We start from the raw sequence: 24581 nt of genomic DNA, 5'->3' as shown, positions 1-24581 counted from the left end.
AAAAAGGTATTTGCATTTTAGTTGAAACATGTACACATTTAAAAAGGAATGTATTTCATGTAATATTTTGTAGCACACACACACAAAATTATCAACATATTATCAATGTTTAAGAGAGTTTCATTTATTTAAAAATTTTTTGATTTATTTCTGCATTAGGAATGTATAAGTTATGCAGTTAAGTGTTTCATGTGGTTTATTTTTATACCAAGTTTTTATTTACTAATAATTTCAACGATAGTGAATTCTCAAAAGAGAACATGATCATATATGTGAGCACTGATTTCTAGTATAATTGTTAACTTGTATGTTTCAATTCTCCAGTTGCCTTCAAAATAAAGGCCAATTTCTAAATGGAAAATTCTTGAATAGAAAACGAAATGTATAAAAAATGAACACATAAGGGTGGCTAAGTAATTTAAGCTATATATTTTTCATATTTAAACCTCTTATTAATTACAGTGGTATTAGTATTTGTGATTTTAATCTAAAAACATGAGATTAAGGATTTTAAACTATACATAGGTGGATTCATTCATAATTAGCAGTTATAGTATGTTTTCCTTCCTATGTTTTTCCTGTATAACTGGATGTATCGTAGTTGTGTTTTATATCTGTTTTAATAATTCAGAATATTTCATTTCTAAGCCCTTGAAATTAATTGGTAGCAGCCCAATAAATATTATGAGTCTTCATTTCTATCTACTTGTAGTATTAATCATGGCAGTGCATTCAGAGGCCACCATTCATTTGTACAAATTAGTTACCAAATTCAAGCACATTTGGTTGCTTTTCAAAATGTATCAGTGTGTTGCGATCATAATCTACATACTAGGTTTACAGGTTTGTAAGTAGTACTTTCATGGAGCTTTATGAAACTTAACAGAAGGCTTTAATCATCATGTAAGTAGATATAAAAATAAAGAACTACCAATTCGAAATTTGAGGGTGGGATCTGGGCTGAAAACTTAACCTTTACTTGACAAATATTTCTGGAAATACAGCATAAATGCACAACATAACAAGGCTTCAGCGAAAATGCTTAGGAGAGCAGTTTTTTCCCCCACATTTTTACAACCTAATAAGCCACAGTGTTCCCCAATGCATTGCTAAGAGAATGAGTACAAGATCCAATCCCTTTAGCCAGTGCCCCATATTTTTTAAAAATGTTTTTATTTATTGTTGAGAGAGAGGGAGGGAGGGAGAGAGAGAGAGAGAGAGAATGAATGAATGAATGAATGAATGAATGAATATATAAGCAGGGAGGGGTAGAGAGGGGGGAGACACAGAATTTGAAGCAGGCTCTAGGCTCTGAGCTGTCAGCACAGAGCCTGGGGCTCAAACCCAAACCCAGGAACCATGAGATAGATCATGACCTGAGCCAAAGTCTGATGCTCAAATGCCTGAGCCACCCAAGTGCCCCAGGAAAGCAGTTTTCTTTAAGAGTAAAAATTTTAAGAGTACTTAAGTGCTAAAAATAGGTAGTTATAAGTCTCTCATATTAATATTAATATTAATTAATATTAATATTAATGTGTTTGAACATGAATATTAATTAATATTATTATTATTAATTAATATTAATTAATATTATTATTAATCTATCCCTTCTCCTAAAATATCATTTTACATATTTAAAAAAGTATTTTTAATTTTTTTTTTATATTTGAGAGAGACAGAGACAGTGTGAGTTGGGGAGGGGCAGAGAGCTGGAGACAGAATCTGAAGCAGGCTCCAGGCTCTGAGCTGTCAGCTGTCTGATGCTTAACTGAAAACCACCCAGGTGCCCCTAAAACATTATTTTATATATTTTTTATTTTTATTCAGTTTGGAAAATAATTAATAAAGCTTTAGTTAAAACTCATCCTCATCTATCTGTCCTACTTCATAGACACAGATCTTACTCCAGAATCAAGAAAAGATTGAAGTGAAAGACAACATAGCATAAACTAAACGCAACTAGAACTTATAAATGTGGAAGCTTTAATCTTTGGAGGACCACAAAGAGCAATGGTGTATTTGTAACGTGTTTAATGATCTCTGGTAATTTTTATATCCTACCAAAGTAAACAGCTGGAAAATTAAGCAATGTGTGGATTTTTAATAAACTGCCTCCCCTATTTTTTTTTCCCACTTATGCCAGTCTAACTGGTTTGATGATATGAACACATCTTCTAGAGCGGAGCTCTCACTTATATTACTGCCAGTATCTCTATTTGTAACAAGTGAATGTCCAACACATTTCCTTTATGAGCTTGGTTAGTCTCGGTAGCTCCTGAACTAGCCTGATCCACCATCAGTGTGGTTTCTCCCACCACACAAACACGGACACCAACTGCTAGATTGTGAAGCACCATAGAAATGTGTTATTATGTCACAGGTGGGTACACTAAGAACTTGCTTGGAAAAATAGTTTGATTGTGGTGATAGTATTTGGTTTTCTAGAAACCGTATTTCATCCTAATGTTGTCTGTTGTGCTCACTGCCACTTGATTAACTGTCTTAGTAAACTGCTAACATAGTCTATTTAGGGTAAAATGCTCCTCTGTCCACCAAAAAAGAACTGGAAATTTCCATACCTGATTTTCTTTCTCGTTTTACAATTGATCATTAATAAATTAATCTGATCTCTTTCCTACCTCTTTTACTTCACTTCCTTATATATTGGGGTTTTTTTTTCCTCCAAGTATTTTTTAGTGTCTACAGTCTTGATATCAAAAGGCCAAAATGTTGTGCACAATTTTACTAATAATTACATATTGTTTAATAAGTCATTTTAGCTAACATGTTATATCTTGATTTTATATATGTCCCAATTCCTAGGAAAGTTATATATGCTATAACCACCACAGTAATTAAGTTCCAAACCACCAATAATTGTCATTTTAATGAACACTTCCACAATTGTCGCAATGTGTTTAGATACCTTGAGAGCTAAATTTTCTAAAATATAAGGTGGAATAACAGTGAACTGAAAATTAAGAACCAGGTTGTGTTTAAACTGAATTTGTTCGTTCACTTTATTCACATTTCAACATTATTAAGAACATGTAAACAAAACAAATGTAATGAAATGATAGTTTCTGAAATAATGAAAAGTATAGAGCCAACACTACAGTCTACTTTCTCTAGCTAAATCATGTATGATTTTAAAGTTCAAAAATGATATAACAATATAAAAATCACAGATGCATTGGTCAGTTACAATATTTTTAAGCTGTCAATCTGAATTTCATTCATATCAGAAAATAAATTTTTTTCACTGCTCCCATTACTGTCATTATAACTAGATATTCCTTCTGAAGCATACACAAAGTTTTACAAAGATATTTATAGCAAGATATTCTAATATTATTCATGTTCAAACACAGTCATGTCTTCTTTGAATTCTTTTATTCAGTCATCTATTCATTCAACAAACATTTACTGGATGCCTGTTTATCTTCAAGGGACTGCTTTAATTGCCACCATATTATTTTGGATATGGGGCATAGCTTCCTTAGTAAGGAGATCCACAATTCAGTGGCCTAAACAAGAAAAAAAGTTTATCTCCCTCACATATAATAGACATGCACAAGTAGGTGGGCTCTGCTTCATGGCGCCATTCAGGGATCTAGGCTACTGGAATGTCATCGGTCTTAGTTTGGCTGCTATGACACAATACCATACATGGGGTGGCTTATAAAAAGAAATTTATTTCCTAAAGTCCTGGAGGCTGTAAGTCCCAAATCAAGGTGCCAGCATGGTTGGGTTTGAGTGAGAACTCTATTCTAGGTTGTAGACTTCTGTCTTCTTCTTGTATCCTCACATGGTAAAGAAAGAAAGAGCATGAGAGCTCTCTGGGATCCCCTTTTCAAGGGCACTAATCTCACTCAGAAGGGCTCCACTCTCATGATCTAATTACTTCCCAAAAGTTCCACATCCTAACACTATCACATGGGGGGGTTAAGATTTCAACATACAAATTTGGGGAGACAAAAAGATTTGGTTCACTCCACCATCATTAACACAGTTTTCCAAAATAGTTCCAAGTCATTCACATTTCCAATCAGTTACATAAAGTTGAAATGAAGTAGAGGACAAAGGAATTTACTTTTATGCAGATCATTAAAACATTTTTACACATCACTCTACATCTATGCTAGGAAATATAATTCTGAGATAGTCTTCCTTACGCAAAAGACAAACGGACTTGGAAGGGATAACTAGAAGTCTTCTCTGTCCAACCCTCTAGCTATGCACATACAAGTGAATACACTTCTTCTCATTAAAACAAAGATACCTACCTACTGCCCAAGAGAGAAAATCCAAGTTCAATTCCAATTACTGCAGCCAGCTCAAAATCCAGAAACTATGGAAAATATACAAAACTACATGAGGTTTTGATATGGTTCTTTGAGGTCTGACAACCTATAAAATGATGAGCAGATTATCTTTGCCACTCTCAACTTTCTTCCCCATACATAATACCCAATATAAAGTGGTGGAAAAGGAACAGAATCACCACAATAGAAACTTTCATTGGGAAACACTGAAGGCTCCATAGGCAATAACAATTATAAAATCCACCAAGTAGACATTAAAAGACACCTAAGCAACCACGCTGAAATAAGTTGTTTGGGTAGTGCATCTGGCAACCTTGTGGGTTTTTTCGTCTTTGTTTGTTTTTGGTTTTTTTTGTTTTTTGTTTTTTTCTGGAGATTATACCAGATTTACTAGAAGGTTCTTCTTTATCCTAATGGATAAATGGTCTTAATCCATAGCCGCATCTGTATTGAGTCAAGTATAGTGTGCCCTCGTTGGGGACTTCTTAATTTTTACAGCCAGCATGCTTGTACATGTTCAGGAACCTGAGGAATGTTCTAGGGATCATACATGGCAGTGAACTCTAATGGGAAGAGGTGAGGGCATTTTTGAGCAACCCTCATCTCTTCTTTCTGTCATACAGAAACAGCTGATTTCTCTAATCCTGCCAAACCACAAGTTTCTGAACACTCATTTTAAATTATAGAACTCACACATAAATCAGGCAGAAATAACTTCTCTTAGCAAAGTTCTTCACTTCTGTTTCTTCTGGAAAAATGGCCCATTCTTATTTAAGCTCATGACTTTTGTAAACCTTTCTAAAAACAGCAGGATTAAGAACATTTGGGCTTTGTTCAGCTTTTTCCTGTAGTGTCAAAATATATGCAGACCTATATGCAGCCTACTGTTCCAAGTTCACAGGCAATGGCATAACAAGGCCTATTAGCTTTCTACCCTACTATAATTTTTCTCCTTGCACTCTCCACTCTCCCACTAAGCTAATGCCCGGTATTTGGGGATTTTAATGGCAGTTCTACACTTCTCCATACTCATTTCTTTGACCAATTGTTGTGACAGAGAGATTCAAAGTTCAGTGGCTCAAACAAGATAAAAACCATTTTTTCCCCCACAACAATCCCTAAGGTAGGCAGTGGTTTACCCTAAGTCTGCTCCAACATGATCATTTAGAGACAGAAGTTCCTCTCATGTTGCCACCCATGACTTCCTAAAGCACTGTCTGTATTTGCATGGTAACTGCCAGATCATTACTTTGAGTGCCTTCTACCAACTAAGGAGATGACTGCACAAGTCCAAGATGAGCTTGTCATTGAATTGGAAATAACCTCAGGGTTGCCACTCTGACTTATGTGTACACCCTGTGCTTCCTGACTTAGTCACAAGGACACATCTAGTTGTAAGGATAGGTGAGGGATGTGTTTATTCGCAGTGCAGCCATTTGTCCATGCAAATGTTTTCTGAGGGAAGAAATGAGAAGTAATGTTTAGACAAGCAAAGGTATGGACTCTGACAGAGACCACTATGCTTATTATCTGTTATTTTGCATTATCCATTATTTTACAAATATCTGATATGTTCCACTTTCCCGTTTTTAGAGTAGCTAAAAGTTAAAACTCCCTCTTGTTGTGGATGTATCATTTAGGACAGACAATAACTGTAGTTTCTTTGTCATGGTCTCTCTCTTTTTCCCATCCCTTACCTTCATCAATTAAAATTGAAACTGAGGGGGCGCCTGGGTGGCTCAGTCAGTTAAGCATCTGACTCTTGATTTCAGCTCAGGTCATGATCATAGTTGTGAGATGGGGCCCCATGTCAGGTTCTGTGCTGAGCATGGAGCCTGCTTAGGATTCTCTCTCTCCCTCTCTCTCTGTCCCTCCACCACTAACTCTCTCTCTCTCTTGCTCTCTCTCTCTCAAAATATTAAATAAGTAAACATTAAAAAATTCAAATTGAAATCCAATGAGAAACATAATAATGCCACTAGACAGAGTTTGGAGCTAGTGGTCTTCATACAGCACTTTGCAAAACATAGTCAGGTTTTTTCAAGGAAACATGATTGATTGTGACAAAGGGAAAGAGAAGCTGCTGTCGATGCCCTCATTTTCTCTTCATCCATATAAATGGGAATGCTGCCTGTTAAATCATATTCTCATGACTTCCATCTCTTGATCATCCAGGGAATCAATGTAACATCTCTCAGAAATTTGCAACACATGCACGAGGGTTCTCAATGAGGCTTATCACCCCTTTTAAGCTAAGTATGTGAAAGAAGAGAGAAACATCCAGCCACTAGCCAATGGCCTTAGACCTCTATAGTCTCAAGGGTGGGAAGAAACACATACTACCATACATTTTTTCTAGATAATGTGTGTATAGATATTCTGGGCAATGAAGGCTGCACTCAGTAATCTTCTCTTTTTCCCAACTACTTTGTACTAAAACTGAGTAAGTGAATTCTCAGTTGCCTCCCTAATTTCTCTCTCTCATTTTCACCTCTAATACACAGACTTGTATTTTCTTTTTTGCTTCTCTTTCCTTATTATCAATGAAATCTAAAGTATTTATTTTAATGAGACCTACGAGACTGCCTTGAGGGATAGTGACAACCACAACATTTTAGGCCTATCTCTCCTTTCAACCTAACCCTTTGGTATCTGTGGCCCACCCTCAGCCGTTATATAATTTGGTATTTGATCTTAAGCCATTTTCTTGCCACACTTCATTACTGGACCAGTGGCCCATAGATTTAATAAAATTCTTAGAGGAGACTGGAACTCCAAAGTTAAAATCTCTGCTTTTTATTGAACACTTGGGGAAGAGGATTATTTTATGTATGGAGGTGTTGCTTCCTAGGTAAACATAAATGAGGATCTGAATATTCCAAGGTAGAGTAAAACCTTGGTTTGTGAGCATAATTAGTTCCTATAATATGCTTGTAATCCAAAGCACTTGTATTCAAAGCAAATTTTCCCATATGAAATAATGGAAACTCAGATGATTCATTCCAAAACCCAAAAATATTCATATAAAAATGATAATACTGTAATATAATACAAAATAATAAAGAAAATAAAAAATATAAGGAAAAATAAATTAACCTGTACTTACTTTGGAAAACCTTTGTGGCTGGTGTGAGGGAGATGAGAGAGAAGAAGATTATTGTAGGACAACTTTCACTATCACTAACAGAATCACTGCTATCTATTGGCTCAATGGATCTTTTTCTGCATGAGGGCCATTGTATCTGCTCACATGGATGTTGACTATAGTATAGTATTAATAAACTTTTGTCATATCCTGTATTTAATGTAGCTGGTAATAAGGCAGCAGAGGAAAGGGTCTATATTTGCAGGCAGCCTGACCTAGAATGAAGCAAAGCATTCCTAAGCTTACTCTTATATGGAAAAGCAAAGGGCTGCCCATAGGTGCTTTGAAGTGACCAAAAAATCCACTAGTGTCATTTCTGGGCACCTTCCAGTGTTCTGAAAAATCACTGATTTCTGCCAAACACCATGGCCTGAGACTGAGCATCTGAATAGAGGAGACAATCACCCATAATTCCACAGCAAGAGAAGAACGACTGCCTCAGTTGTGATCATGTGACATTGGCAACACGTAATACTCATATTGCAAGACATCGCTCATTTATCAAGTTAAAATTTATTAGAAATGTTTGCTTGTCTGGTGGAACACTCGCAGAACAAGTTACTTGCAGTCCAAGGTTTTACTGTACTTAAAAGGAATTAGTAATCTTTACATTATTTATAAATTTATCTTATATAATATTTAAAATTATAAGTGAAGATTCAAGCAGAGGATGTAAAATGAAGGAGCTTATTTGAGGGGAAATATCATATATCATAAATTATAAATGTAAATATAAATGTGAATATATTAATATAGTAATTTATTCTGAGGACATCTCAGAAGTAACTAAAATGGCTAAAGGAACAGTAAATGGCCAACTGTTTTAAATGGTGCTAATGTAAAATGAGGACCATGTCTTGACCACTGGATTTGAAAATGTCAGGATATTGACAAGAGCTGTTTCAGTGGAGACAACAGCCTGATTGGAATATCTTCAAAAGCATGTGGAAAGCAGTGAAGAGAGTAAACAGTTGCCTCTTTTCAAGAAATTTTTCTGTAAAGGGACAGAGAAAGGGCAAGTCACTAGAAGAAGATGTGGGGGTGAGGGAGGACTTTTTTGGGAATGAGAGATATATGAAATGCTTGGATGCTAGTGAGAATGATACCTTAAAGGTGGAAGTACCACTGCAGGACAAAGTGATGACAACTGTAGTGGGGGAAGCCTGTTAGTAACTTGAGTAAGAAATGAAGGAAGGACACCTTCTTGTCAGTTATTGAAACACAGAAACATGTAGCAAAATATTAAGTAAAAATAAACAGCTTATATATTTGAGAAGTTCATGGACATGCCGTTGAAGGGCTAGAGGGGAGTATAAATATAATTTCAGTGTTTGGAAGTAAAGATGAAATTGATGCTTAAGGTAACAGCATTAGAAGCCACATACAGTTGACCAGATTGTCATCTTGTATAGCATAGCACTTTTTCTTGGAAATAGACCTTTATAACTTTCCTTTTGACAAATTTTGAAGTATGATACTTGTGTTTTAAGGAAAATTTGATTTATAAAATTGGAGGTTAGAGATAAAAAAAGTTCTGAGGTGGCATGAGAAAATCATAGCGCTCCTTGTTAGTAACCTGTATGTCTTACAGAGTATTTTTTAGGATTGTGTTTTATGCTAGAGATTCTTGGGATATTACTTTAGCACACATTTTGCTTTCAAATTCCATATGAGTTTCTGGGTTGATTCCCCCTTATTACAGTAGCATTGATTGCTGTCTAAATCTGTTGCAGTGTGCCTGAATACTATGACTACGGTCATGGAGTAAGTGAGGATGCCTATGACAGCTACGGTAAGACGTTTTCTTTACTAAAACTGTGAAATCAGAACATCCATCAGTCACTGACAACTCAGAAATTACTTCTATCTTTCTACCCCCAGTTTTTACAGAAGTGCAGACTAAATTGATTTATGTAATTCCAGGGTGAGATCTGACGTCCAACAGCCAGTCCCAGAAAACTGGACAGATCAATTTTGATCAAAATTTCAAAAGCAATTAATCACAATCATAGATCGTTTTCAACAGCAACAGTGAGCATTTTGAATAGTGTCTTACATGTTCACCTGTGCCCATTGTCTGACTCATTGATTTGACAACAATGCTGTGTCTTTCCTGCTGTCACAAAGATCATCAGGGCAATATACAGTTAAAATATTTTACAACTTTTAAGGGCAGAAAATGTGGCTTTCAAGTTATTTTTTTATAGTGTGCATAGGCATAGTTCTTAAAAGTGCCACATAATGCTTGGCATGAGAATTAATCAAACAGCATGTCAGTCTATAAAAATAATTAATTTCAAAAAATACACCATTTAATTAAAATACTTAAATTGTAATTCAATTCAGTAAGATTTATTATCTGTGACATATCAATATAGTATATCACTTTTGAAACGTAGTTTTTCATCCCTTAAAATCTATATGCAGTATCACCAGTTAACCACCTTGAAAACACTCATGTAATTTTTTCAGCCCCCAATTTGTATTGAAATAATACCAAGGCCTCTCCATTTCTCTTTATGGGGAGCAGTAAAAGAGATCATGAATGTTGCCTCTGTGTCGGGGCTCCACATTATGAAGGTGCGGTGCTCCATAAAGATGCGGAAGGGAAGGTCAAGAGCTCAGGAGGAAAGGAGGAAGTGCACCCTCCTTGGAACTAGAGTTACCAAATAGACTCAATTCTCTAAGGCAATCATGAGGCCAAGCTCAGAAATAGTAGAAAAATAAAGCACCCCCACAATGATTGCCATTCATAAGCTGATTACGTACATATATTTTCTCATTTATTTTTTCATAATAAATTGAACTATTAAGTGTTTTGAGCTCCATTTTATAATGAGGAAACGGAACAACAGAGGTTAAGCCGATACAAGAGTACAGCCGTGAGGCTCGACTTCGGTTTTTATATTCTCATCGGTGGTTGGAACGCTATTAATTGCTGCTACCATACATGAAGTACCTACCTGTTATGTCTCTGTACTGAGCAATTTATAACAAGGATTAGAGATAACAGAAATAATCCTCATTCAACATTATATGTATATCTATATAATCTAATCCCCATTAGACACATACAGGGTACACACTCCTGTTGCCATCTGCATTTGACAAATAAATAAGGGACTAAGGCTCAGAGCAGTAAGTAACTTGCCTGAGTTAAACAATTAGCAAATGACAGAGCAAGAATGTGAATTCAAGTGTGTCTGATTTTGTTGTTGGGAAGTGGGGGGCAGAGTTCAATCGACCTAGTGAGAAAGAACAGGATCTGCTACTTTAAACCTGACTTTGTTTTAAAGGAAGGGAATTGAGCTCAGTGAGATTTCTCTAAATCCTTCCAGCTGCTCTCCCACTAATCTAAGGTTGTCTACAGTATCTTACAGGAAAATAATTAGTCTAAAATGAGCACTAGGCTCACTCTCTCTCGGATTCCAGCTTCTCCAGCACCAAATGAACCTAATCTCCCTGCTGTGAGAGACAGGCATATTCTCCAAAATAACTTAAACATATTTTCAGAAATTATTTCACAGAAAAAATAAGTGATAGACAAGTTTGCACAGGTCTGGCTCAGTTGGTACAGCATTCGCTTAGTTCAACAGAGCAATAAGTCAGTCTGCATTGTTCCAAGCATATTCTTAATCAAATAGGAATCAAGCCATATGCCTTGTATAATTAGTTACTAAGGATGATAGATGAATAAGATACCGCATGGGCCTTTCTTTAATTCATTCAACTTTGTGCATATATGTATCACCAGGCTGTAGGAACATGATGTTGTACACAATAGACATTTTCCTTCCTCAGTTCCTACTGTTTACTGTTGAGAAACAGATGGGTACATATAGAAACTCGTGCCATATTGGGGTGCCTGGGTGCCTTGTTCGGTCAAGCATCTGACTCTTGATCTCATTTCAGGTCATGATCTCACAGTTCATGGGATCAAGCCCCACACTGGGCTCTGTGCTGACAGCACAGAGTCTCTTGGGATTCTGTCTCTTCCTCTGCCCCTCCCTGCTTGTGTGAGCTCTCTCTCTTTAAATAAATAAACTTAAAAAAATGCACCAGATTATAAACCATATGATAGAAGAGAACGTCAGAGAACATTATTTATGTAACAAATATTTATTTAGTGGCTAACACGTGTAAGCCATTGTTCTCAATTCTGGAGATACTGTAGTGAACAATCTCTTCACACTTACATTATTATTTATAAATCACTTTTTTAAAAAATGGAATCTTCATTGCAAAAAACAGTCATTGCTTTTTATACTTAGCACAATTTGAAGAAAATCACACCTATGAGCTTTATTTTATGGAATTACATGTAGTAAAATCAATGGCAGGGATGAATCTGACGGTAGTTGGGTAATAGGAGATGGGTTTTCTCTTTCTCAGTTATTTACATTTTAAAATGTGACCACCATGTAAGGTAGTAGAGAAAATGTGTGAACACAAACTATTGCTTCTCAGATCTTATAAGGGACACGAAGGGGGCCATGGTCAGGAGAGTGGGACTCACCTCTGTAACCTATAGGTCTTACATGATTCTTTCTTGGTTATTTGATTCTTCTGCAGCAAAGTCTCAAGACAACCCCTTTTATTTTAAAAGCTACACCTACCCAAAAGCACTAGATTTCATCCTGGGTCAAATTACAATTTACCAATAACCAATTCTCAGCACATAGAAACAGTTGATAAATTATTTTTTAATGAAGTAATGAAGAAAAGGCAGAAAAGGATTTGAATGGACAGAGTAAGAAAGTTATTAAGTAGGAATTTTTACATAGTAACCTAACCTATTTTATTAACTAAAATGTCAGCTAAATTGACCATATTCTTAGCATTTGAAGATTACATATATACATGTGCCTAAAAACAGACTGATGTTTAGGGCCATGATTTTTTCTTTGACCACTAGGATCTGTGGCCATATTGTGACATTATTGAGCAAGCATTAATTCAAGAATAAACTTCACATTCAAGGTGTTTTTATTCTTTGCTTGAAAATGTTGGTATGTCAACACTCTATGCATTCTAATTTAGGAAGTGCTTCTTGATTTTCATGTCAGAAGGATAATTGTTCAGGAGAGAGTTTAGTTATTTTTATTGAGGTCAGAAGTGATATCCCAGGGGCTGAAACAAAGAAATCTAGCTAATATGTTGCAACCTTCTTTCCTGGTGTAGATCTCATAGAAAATGGTATGTGTGCAGTGCAGTGGAACTGAAGGAGGAGCTGCTCACAAGCCAGGATTCAAGCTGTCCAAGGTCCATTCCACAACCCCATAACCCTCTCAGCTCACTACAACCTATCTGTGGTACACATTAGGCCACAGAAGGGGGATCAGAGACTCTGAACAAAAGCAATTCTATTTTAAATGATGCACATGTGAAATTGATTTTATTTTTCTAGATTTTGTGGGGGTTTTTTTTGCCACAGGTGTTCAGAAATCTAAGCAGATACATAGGTCTGATTAACCTACCAAATAAGTTATTTTTTTTTCTTATTCTAAAAGTAATACACTTCCACTATAGAAAGTTAGTTTTGAAAAAGACAGAAATTTTCAAACCATCCTGAATTACACTACTATATTCATTCTTTACTTTTTGTTATATATTTTGCCAGTTTTTTAATCCTTCATGATACACATTTAAAAAGAGAACGCAAAATAGGATACTTCATAAAAATTCTTTTAAGATTTTCCTATCATTAAATAAAGTTTGTTTTCAGTTCTGAATCATTACAATTATACCTTGACAAAATGCACAATTTAATATACTTTCACATGCAGTATCAGAATTAACCACTACTATGATCAGTTGAAAATGATCCTGCTTTTGTATAACCAGGAAATAAAGAAAATACTTGCAGTCTATCCATATTATTACTATCTCATATAGTAATGAGATTTAAATTTTGAGAATTCGCATACGCTCATATCTTCTATAGACAATAGTAAAAGGGCCAAGTCAAAAGCTGAGAAATAGTAAGCGCTCAGCATCATAATCTTAAAGTCTAATTAATAAATTAACATGCATTATATACATCCAGATTTTAGTGTTAGCTTATTACACAAAGGGAGCTTCAAGTACAAGTTTCTTGCTGATAGGTTGCTCATCCTATCATATCCAAATGGGCAGATGATAAAATTTAAATATGCATGTGGAGCAGTTATTTGAGGACCTATTCATCTCAAATACAGATTGGTTGATGTTTTTTCATTAATTTTCCATACCTTACATATTAACTCATATCCATTTATAGCTGACCTTTAATGAGTTGTGCACAGTCTTAAATCGGTAACACTTAAACCTTGCATCTCCACTGATTTGTTCAATTCCTTTCTGAATTAGTAATTTCTCTCTGTTACAGTTTGATTGTATCATTGGTACAGATATTAAATCTCAATGGGAAGTCTGTATTTTTTAAGATAAATAGCCCCGCTTCTCACTTTCCTGGCAACACTGCAGATTTGGACTGTAAGTGAGGAGGCTCAGAATCAGTTGCCTCTCCTGCTCAGGTTGGTGGAAAGAACTGTGTGGTAAACAGCTTTGGGAAAGGAGGAAGGAATGTTCTTCAGTATAATTGGATCCTGCATTCAAAAGACTCACAGATGGAGTCTCTCATTTAGGATTCCTTTAGAAATGATTTGAAATAAACCACTGGAAGTAAAAATCCAATCATTCAGTGTGATGCTTCACTCTGAATCTTCATAAATTGTGTGTATCACCAGATTAAAATTATATTTGTCTCTTTCAGGGCCATAATTCATGTTGAAGTGGCAAATATGTTGACTTCAGAGAAAAACATGCATCCTTTTGGACTTCATCACAGTTAGATTATTTAAGATATTTGCATACAATTTAATATTAATGATTAAAGTCTTTTCTGGTAACACTATAAATATAAAATTTTAAATATTAAATCTTTGCAACGTGAGTACTAAAATACAACATATATTATTTATTATATTTAATATTTAATGTTTTCATGTGTATTAAACATTTCATTGATCTTTAATTATTATTAAATTAATATTTAAATATTAGGTTTCTGATAACTTGAATTTACTTTGGATCACAAATATTTGACTTACAGGAATCCAAATCAGTTTCTTCATTTTAAAAATATTTCCTAACTAATCAGAGTCATTATAATTGTTTTGGTTAAGTCTAAATAGTTCATAATTCAATAAGGGTGCATATTAAATATAATGCATAGATTAGCTTGGCTAAACAATGTTTCACATAGGAAACATTCTCTAAATTCTGAGACTGACAGCTAAGAATGGATGGCAATATTCTCTTCTCAGAGAAAAGAACTGTTTATTAAAATGTATTTAATGTATGAACTGAAGAGCTAATTATGCATCCATTCTTTAGTGGCATTTAAGATGACAGCTGTGTGGAAGCAAGGAGGATAATATTAATACACTGTCTTGAAATGAATGAAAGCAAAAAGAATTTTGTGCTATATTCTAGGGTATTTGAGTGCCTCACTTCAAGACGATTGCAGAACACAAAACCCATTTTGTGTTCAGAGGCAGGAATGATTATTATCCCAGTATGAAAATAAGCCCTGAATTGATTAATCTGTGAAAACAGCAAAAGAAAATGAAGCTAACTGGCAATCATGCCATCCATGTGATTCAAGAACAAAGACTGTCCATTTTTAAGAGTAAGTGGAAATATAAATTTGAGGAAACTGATTTTACAAATGAAGATGAGTTCCTTAATATGGGCAAGAATTTACCAGACATTTTAAAAACTAATGTATACAACCAATTTATTTTTCTTAGGACTTATTAATATTGAAATTGCTACATGATAGGCTATTGAGAAAAATACCACTGTTATTTTTCTATTTAACTTTTAATATAGATTTTTAAACTCTATTTTTAACCAAAAAGATTGATGAAATGGCACTTCTAAAGTATTTTTTTACGTTTATTTATTTATTTTGTTTTTTTTTTTTTTTGTTTTTTTTTAAATTTTTTTAATTTTTTTTTTTTCCAACGTTTTTTATTTATTTTTGGGACAGAGAGAGACAGACAGAGCATGAACGGGGGAGGGGCAGAGAGAGGGAGACACAGAATTGGAAACAGGCTCCAGGCTCCGAGCCATCAGCCCAGAGCCCGACGCGGGGCTCGAACTCACGGACCGCGAGATCGTGACCTGGCTGAAGTCGGACGCCCAACCGACTGCGCCACCCGGGCGCCCTATTTATTTATTTTGAAAGAGAGAGACAGTATACAGGACAGGGGCAGAGAGAGAGGGAGAGAGAGAGAATCCCAAGCAGGCTCCACACCCTCAGCCTAGACCCCAATGTGGAGCTCGAACTCACAATGCATGAGATTCTATGAGATTAATTACAGATTTTAGAATCACCTGGTGAACCTTGAAAAAAATACCAAAGTCCAGTTACTACCCAAGATCAGCTCCATCACAGTTTTGGACATAAGAACTGGGCATCAGTTGAATAGTGGTCTCAGTGGTCCTATCTGAAGCTAAAGTTGAGAATAAGTTTTAGATACATACATGGGAACTTGATGAAAAGTAGCCAATGATCTTAATATGAATGGTCAAAACTGTGCCAAGGACTTGCATCCTTAAAGGCACCACACAAGTTATGCACAGGCTGCCTTTAGAACACTGGGTACTTTAAAAGCAAATATTGTGTTATAGGACCTGGCATTTTCAGTTCACCTTTAAAAAAAAAAAAAAAGCTGTAAGTTTAAGTAATGGAAAATAGAATTTGTCTTTTCTTTGAACAATGGTGTGCTGAACAGTTAAATCTTAAACTTGACGTTGTCTAAAATACACCCAACAGATAGAGAGTCCACAAAAAATTATAGCCCACATGCACCCAACAATTCTCTTGTTGAGACAATAAACCAAGCCATAGGAAAGTTCTTTTATCACTTTCTTTTCTGCTGAGTTAATGGGGCAATCATTTTAACTGATGGGGAGGGAGGAGTTGAGTGATTTATTGTCAGAATCTTGGGGTGAACAGATCATGTACAAAAAGTATATTCAATATGACACAGATTTTTATTTATAATATACAAAACGAGCTGTTTTTAAAACACAAAGTACAGAATACAAAATATAAAGCTGGGAAAACGTTTTCTTGGAAATAACACTAGCAAAGAAAAAAATATATACTAGAGGCCTACCACCTTAGGGGGTCTTTATAATAAATTTCCACAGTTTGGGGAGATTTTTATGTTTATTAAAAGAGGATATGAATTTTTTTTAAATTTTTTTAACGTTTATTTATTTTTGAGACAGAGAGAGACAGAGCATGAACAGGGGAGGGGCAGAGAGAGAGGGAGACACAGAATCTGAAACAGGCTCCAGGCTCTGAGCTGTCAGCACAGAGCCCGACGCGGGGATCAAACTCACGGACTGTGAGATCATGACCTGAGCCGAAGTCGGCCACTTAACCGACCGAGCCACCCAGGCGCCCCGAGGATATGAATTTTAAAAAGACCAGGACACCTTGTCCTGAAATAAATGTGTAACATACATTTATCAAATATGTCATAATTTATTGAATGATTCAGTGGGAACTGATATATATGCTGAAAAAAAGTATGCCAGTTGAAAATATAATTATGATTATTGATGAATTATGATTATTGATTGATATTGATATCAGTGTCTTTTTGTAAATGACCTAACCATATGAAGATCTTGTCAAACCTTTAGTTCTGCTGGTAACAAGATATGCCAGGGGAAGGGGAGGATGGATCTAGAACACTTAGGTCAGTTTCTCTGGAGCCTGGCAACTGTGCAGAAAGATTCCAGAAATCCCCTTGTGATCAGGGGAATATAGCAGCAGAAGATAGACAGATACCCCTGGAGGCCATTAGCATTTGGAAATTCCAGCAGGGATAGGTCCAGTTATGGGCCAAGAGCTAGGTAGGATTCGGCTGCTGAGAAGACTGGGGAGAGCAAACAAAGAAATTAGGGTGAGTGCTTAGAGTTAGCCCAAATGTCACAAGTTAAGGGCACAAGTGTCCACAAAACTGTGGACATACATTTGGGAGACTCTAGACCACCCTCTCTTCTGACCATTTGGCTATAGATTTGGAGTTCCCACTACCCCCTTGGGTTTGATAATTTGCCAGAATGACTCACAGAAGTAAAGGGCTTCTGTAAAGAAAGGGCTCTAACTTACAATTAATTTTATTGGAGCAAAAGGAAAGAAAGCAGAAGGAGGCAAAAAGAGAGATACATAGAGCAGGGCCTGGGTGAATCCCAAATATGAAGCTTTGAAAATCTTCAGGATGGCACTATCCCTCCCGGCATACTGATGTGTAACAACACACAAGGTATTGCCAAGCTCTTGAAAACCTCAGTGCCCAGAGTTTTCATTATAGCTCCATGATGCAGCATGAATGCCTGAATCATCTCCAACTCCTGCTTCCTTTTCTCTCCAGATTGGGCTGATATCACTTGGTTAATGCCCAAATCCTCTAACCTCCTGGTTGGTCTTTCAAGTGGGACCAGCCCACATCCTGAGTCATCTCATTAGCATGAACTATCCTGTGTGGTCTGAGGAGCCACCACTGATAACAAAGACCTTCCCATCACTCCAGGACATTCCGGAGTTTAGATTTAACTTCACAGTAACCAGGGACAAAGGGCAGCCAAAATGTTTGTTTCCAGAGGGAGGGGGGTGGTGGTAACAACGTGAGCACCCACCTGGGAAAGCAGGCAGAGGCATGCTGAGAGGAAAGCAGAGTCAGAGCTGGTCACTGTCAACATTTTGCTGAGCTTAAAACCTGGTATTCTGTAACTCCCATAACTTGGTGTTGGTCTAAGAATATACTCTGGGCTCATTTCTGTTCTCAAGTGTAGAAATGACAGATGTGAGGGGAGTAAGGCAATCAAAACTGTTACAAATTCAGTTTCTTTGTCTATGAAGCTATGCTACCTAGTGTACCTTCTTCACTGAGTTGAGGGCATTATTGGAATCCTTAGAGAAGAGAATCATAAAATGGTATTTTGTATCATCATTCTTATCCTTCCATTATTTTTCATAATGTTCTTATGTACAAAAAAAAGTCTGTGGCTGAATTCTGCAGACTTTTGATTGATTCAGGATTTTATTTCACAACAGTAAAAGTATTTTTTAAACTCAAGTCACAAAAGATTCTACATTGTGTCCAATTATCAGCCACCATTTTTTTTCTGTACCTTCCATTTTGGAATATTCTGCATATTTTTTCTCTTCTATTTTTCATTTTTAGTGTTTATTTTTGAGAAAGATGAGAGAGAAAGAATGTGAAGCAGGCTCTAGGCTCTGAGCTGTCGGCACAGGGCCCAGGGTGAGGCTTAAACTCAAGAACCATGAGATCATGACCTGAGCTGAAGTCAGACGCTTAACTGACTGAGCCACCCAGGTGCCGCTATGCATATTTTCAGTATGTACTACATTTTAAAAATTCATATTTGTTTTTATATCAACAAATGGACTTTGGAGTCAGTTTACTTATCTGTTTCACGGTCCATGTGGGCAATGGAAATCACCTGCTTTCAAAAACCACTTAGGGACTTCACCTAAGAGCTTCTTCAAAGACTAAAATGAATTGCACTGTTTTCGAGGAACTATTGGTATTTAGGAGAAGTTCCCCAGTAGCTAAGAGAAGCTTTTAAGAAGTCCCAAAACACCCAGCCCATCTCTGGCGTGTGGGATCACTACCAGAAATCATCATTATCATTCTTAGGATGAATCAAAATAAGCAATAACAAAACTAATCTATAAATATTTACTAGTTGCTAAGGGAAATATAAGTTTTTTTCTCAACATATTAAGCAAAATGAAATCATTTGCTGAAATACAACAGGTATCTAAAGTTTGTGTCTTATACTTGAAACCTTTGATTGGTTTGTTCTACTGGTTTCTTCCCCTAATTGGTCCATTTCCATGCAACAACGAGATGACCTTCCTTTTGAAAAAAAGAGCTTAAAATCTTAACTATACCAACAACACTCATTGTATTTCAAGACCCAAGACATTTTTTTCAATGAATACTGTAGAATACCTGTACTTTAGTTGATCATCAAAGTCATCAACTCCAATGCTCTAAAATGAAGTCAAGGGTCAGATCATGCTAGACTGTGCATGGAATTCCTTGCTAAGGAATTTGGACTTGACTTGAGTATGCTTCAAGAGCAATTGACCAGGCAGGCCTCATCATTTGTACTAAGAAAAGTCCCTCTGGCTAGAAGGTGAAGAAGAGTAGGAATGTACACATACACATATTAGGGGAGTGTGTGTGTGTGTGTGTGTGTGTGTGTGTGTGTGTGTGTCTACACACACAAAGATATACCTATGTATAACATATTACAACATATCACATCATATTGTGTGTGTAGACACACACACACACATATCTATATCTATATCTATATCTATATCTATATCTATATCTATATACACACACACACACATTTAAAATCATGGAAAGACCCAAAAGATAACTAGGTAGATGAGCACTCTGGGCAAAGATGAGAATGTCTTGGCATGGAATAGGGTTGGTAGGGATGGAAAGAGATGGATGAGTTAAATGCATATTAAGGAAGAAAATATAATAATCCACATTAAGGAAGAAAAGACAAAGCTTGATGATTGATTAGATTGACTGAGCAAAGGTGAGAGGATGCCAAGGGTTTTGATGAGTAACTAGACAAGTTGTAGGTGGTAGCATCAGTCTCTGCAATACAAAACTTGGGAAGAGCATTAAGTATTTGGAGAAAAAGATGAGTTTAGTTTTGGGAAACAATGACTTTGAAACACCTGAGGAGATGCCCCTCAGGCAGTTAGATATACATGTCAGAAGCTCAGAATGGTCTGTGACAATTAAAATATTCATCCGTATGCAGATTAAGAAACCTACCACCTGCCAAAAAAGTCTTTCAAGTAGAGGCAGAACCAGAATTCAAACGCAGACCTGGCTAGAGAGCCCTGAGACTCCCATTCGAAGTGAAGAGATCTGAGGGAAGGCTATGGCTTCTTTTATGGGTACAAATGAAGGCGTAAAATATTTAAGTAGAATTAATTTATTCAATAAATAATTACCAAGTGCCTGCCATGTGCATCACAAAACTCTGGAGTTGAGAAGAGAGTGCTTAGAAAGGCCCAGCCCTCTGATACTCTCTAGATGGAATATTCCAAGTGTTACTTTTTTCTAACAGGGAATATCTAATTAAAAATTTGAAATAGTGATAAAAGCTGTAAATGCTTCTCAGAAGCTGACTGAATTTCCTGAGAGCATAACTGATGGTGAACTCAAAGTTAATTCTTAGAACATAATTCACTATGTTCATCTGTGAAAACAGATGCTGGTCACCCATATTTCCCCTTCTGCACTATAATATTTTACCCTCTGTATTTTGGAACAATAAACTCTGCAATTACACATGGTGGCAATACAAACTATGTAGATAAAATTATTGAACCATTAGGTGCCAACGTTTCATTAATATTTTTAAATGCTCAGGGCAGAGCAGACATGCTTTCTATGTTAGAGGAATGAACACCTAGATTTGCACCTTAACAAATTCAGTTCAAGCAGCCCACACTCTTGTTAACAAAATTAAAGCTATGCTCTCACTCATTTAGCTAATAATTTGTTGCAGGAACCACTAGTTATAAAATAAATCAAGGGGATTAGAATAAATGAAGTCCTATTTCCTAGGCAAGAAAAGGAGAAAGGGAGTGGAAGCCAGGAGCTTCTTTCAGATGAAGGCAGTGGTAGAAAATGGTAAGATGATTATAGATAAAAATTCTGGGTCTTCAAGACAAACTTTCTGAGCTATAATTTTCTCATCTTTATTTTTTTTTTTTTTTAAATTTTTTTTTTTTAACGTTTATTTATTTTTGAGACAGAGAGAGACAGAGCATGAATGGGGGAGGGTCAGAGAGAGGGAGACACAGAATCCGAAACAGGCTCCGGGCTCTGAGCTGTCAGCACAGGGGCCCGATGCGGGGCTCGAACTCACGGACCGCGAGATCGTGACCTGAGCCGAAGTCGGCGCTCAACCGACTGAGCCACCCAGGCGCCCCTAATTTTCTCATCTTTAAAAGGAAGACGACGTTGGCACATACCTTACAGGAAGTTGTGAGGATTTGCTAATAATACACATAAAATGCCCCACACTGTATTTGGCCCTTGGAAGATGTGATGACAGGGAATATCTCAATTTTTTTTAAAAGGATAGGATTTAAAAATTAAAGAAAATGAACATTGTTATAGTGAGTTACAAGAACAAAACATCTAATCTAGCATATTCTCTTTGGGAATAAATAGCAATAACAAAACATGTAAGAATACATTCGAAAGGTGCTTTTAGGTAGAAAGAGATGCCTTAGAGAAATATGAGAAATTTAACTGAGACCAACAAATGGAGTGGCTTAGAGCCAGGTGAATTTTTTTTTTTTTTTCAACATTTTTTATTTATTTTTGGGACAGAGAGAGACAGAGCATGAACGGGGGAGGGGCAGAGAGAGAGGGAGACACAGAATCGGAAACAGGCTCCAGGCTCCGAGCCATCAGCCCAGAGCCTGACGCGGGGCTCGAACTCACGGACCGCGAGATCGTGACCTGGCTGAAGTCGGACGCTTAACCGACTGCGCCACCCAGGCGCCCCAAAGCCAGGTGAATTTTAATCAACCTTGTAATGTTCTTATATGACTGGCAAACCAGACGCCAGTGGTTTGTAATAATAGAAATTAGATTTCCCACTTTCCTTTTGGTTTTTACATACTGGTTTCTAGTATACTAAAAATAAATAGCATGAGCTCTCCCTTTTTGTTGTGGTGAGTTATTTTTATTTTGATTTGTGGGGGTGTTGTTGGTGGTGTTGTGTTATTGGTTTTATTTTGAGAGAGAGCAAGAGAGAGTGAGAGCGACAACAAGAGTAAGAGAGAATCTTAAACAGGCTCCCCAGTCAGCACAGAGTCCGACACGGGGCTCGATCCCACAACCCTGGGATCGTGATCTGAGCTGAAATCAAGAGTCAGATGCTTAACCCAACTGAGCCACCCAGACACCCCTTATTTATGTTATGGTATGGTATGGTATGTTAATGTGGTGAGTTAAAAAAAATTTAGGTTCTTTTTAAGATATCAGAACTATAAACAACTAGCTATGTAGGGTCTAGCAAACTGTGAGCATAAAATCGGTGCTCTCAATAATCTCCATGATATTCTATATCCTTTCTAAATGATTCCTAAAGTTAATGTACTCTGAGGGTGGCATTTTAAACCTACTTCTGTAAAAATAAACATTAAAAGTTTGCTTTCCAGGTACTTAAATGATGCTGACTTTTCCTAAATTGGTGCCTTGTTCCAATGCTTCAATTTCCCCACCAAGAACCTCAACTCAATATTGATAGCATCTCTGGAACAGAGAACACAGCTTTGTAGCTTTAAATATCATCCAGATTTTTCTTTCCTGCTCTGAATGCTCCCCAAACTAGGTGGTCTCAGGGAAGGAATGAGAGCACATTTAGAAATGCACACCACTTAATAAATCTGATTCTGCTGAAAGCAGAATATTTGAGATGCAGAAGATTTTGAAGTCACTAGAATAACATGGAAAGCACAAGAAGAGTTACCTGGGTAATTTACACCCCTTTATCAAAGTATAATATTCCTCAATGATGCTTATTAGCATGTAATGGAGATGCATTCTATGGAATTCTGTAAGACTTGACTCAACTGGGGAAAAAATCAGTCTAAATTAAAAGAACAGAGGTGAAGCAATTTTTAAAAGATATATTAATATATTTCAAATATATACAACACTATCCCCTAATTGCTAACAATGTGTCTGTAAGAATTGTTTTACTTATTTTACAGGATTGATTTTAAAATTCCTTTTTGGTTAGTAACATCATCTGTTTAAATGTAGCTTACAGATACTTACGGTGTTCTTCCTATGTATCTACCACAACAGAAGGGCTCTCCCCTCCTAGATCTTAGAATCCAGTTTAAGAAACAAGGTCAGGTGATACAAAATAATTAACATAAGAAAGTCTTCAAAGAAGGTGAGTTCTCTTAAATAGGTTAAACAGTACCTTAATTTTTAGTTACTCTGTATATTTGCTCAGAAAATGACTTCTTTGAGATGATTAGATGTTAGAGCTCATTCCAAGTTCAACTGAATAATGGAAATTAGTAGCTCTCTCTCCTCTAGGCCTTCCCCAGCATTCTCTTCAACTATAAATGTATTATAATCTATGAAATTTCATATTAGTTTTGTCCTGTGATCTCCTAAAGGCTCCTTAAAAGTATCCTCATACTCAGGGCTCAGTACAATGACTAGCATATAGGAGATCTTTAGTAAAGAAAAAAAAATTATTTCATGAATGCTTTATTTGTCTCCTTCCCTCTTTATTTCATATACTGTATGGTACATTAAAATCTGAATTTGTAAGCCTAGAAATGGTGGGAATTTGATCAAGTCACTGAAGCCTATTTCTCATATCTTCATTTCCTATTTCCACATCCCCAATTCGGTAAACCATTCCAGTAATTTCAACTTGTTAGGCAGCTATTTTGCACATTCTCTGAGGAATTATTTGTTATCTAATTGCTCATTCACATCCATAGTCTAGCTAGTGCTTCTCATATGACAATGATCCTGATACTGAGAGCATCTTACATCCTTTATTATTTTCCAAAAGGACAAAGAAAGATTACCTCTAAGTTTCATTGTCTGTGTTATATTTAAAATGACATCCTAGACCGTATCATGGGAATAGAAACCACTGGCAAGGACTCCAAAATTTGTATGAATCTCTAAATATTTTAAGTCCATCTTGTCTGCAGAATAGTAGAACCCAAAGAAAGACAAGCAATTTCTAAGTCTATTCTTGGGCCTTTCTTTATACTTCAAATTTTAGAGAATTCCCATCATAAAAACCTTACAATGATTTGTCTCTTCCTATGCTTGGGTCTTTTCCATGTGCAAGGTTCTATGGTGGCCTCACATTAGAATCTCTTTAGATGTCTAAGCATCACTTCTATCTCTGATACTTGCAGTGAAGAAATCCAATGGTAGGCAATGAGGGGACTGGCTGACTCTGTAAGGCTCAATGAC

General features: G+C 36.3%; 1 protein-coding gene across 12 annotated transcripts in view; it reads left to right on the top strand.

Moving 5' to 3' along the window:
• Positions 1-24581, top strand: part of KHDRBS2 (KH RNA binding domain containing, signal transduction associated 2) — a 593528-nt gene that overhangs the window by 558417 nt on the left and 10530 nt on the right. For 6 of the 12 annotated variants that reach the window (XR_009263054.1, XR_009263053.1, XM_058734340.1 and 3 more), the window contains exon 8: positions 9204-9262. The exons of 5 other annotated variants lie outside the window; for them this stretch is intronic. Coding sequence is in view for 5 of the 7 variants with exons in the window: in XM_058734340.1 (XP_058590323.1) it covers positions 9204-9262 (59 nt within the window). In the remaining 2 variants the exon portion in view is untranslated. Of the gene's footprint in view, positions 1-9203; positions 9263-12651; positions 12713-24581 lie in introns of those variants that run through there. One more of the 12 variants, XM_058734342.1, reaches the window with a different exon arrangement.

The sequence above is a fragment of the Neofelis nebulosa genome, chromosome 6, assembly GCF_028018385.1.
Source record: "Neofelis nebulosa isolate mNeoNeb1 chromosome 6, mNeoNeb1.pri, whole genome shotgun sequence".
In the NCBI taxonomy this organism is placed as follows: domain Eukaryota; kingdom Metazoa; phylum Chordata; class Mammalia; order Carnivora; family Felidae; genus Neofelis; species Neofelis nebulosa.
Note: the sequence above shows the minus strand (reverse complement) of the source record. Positions and strands in the feature narration are given on the sequence as shown.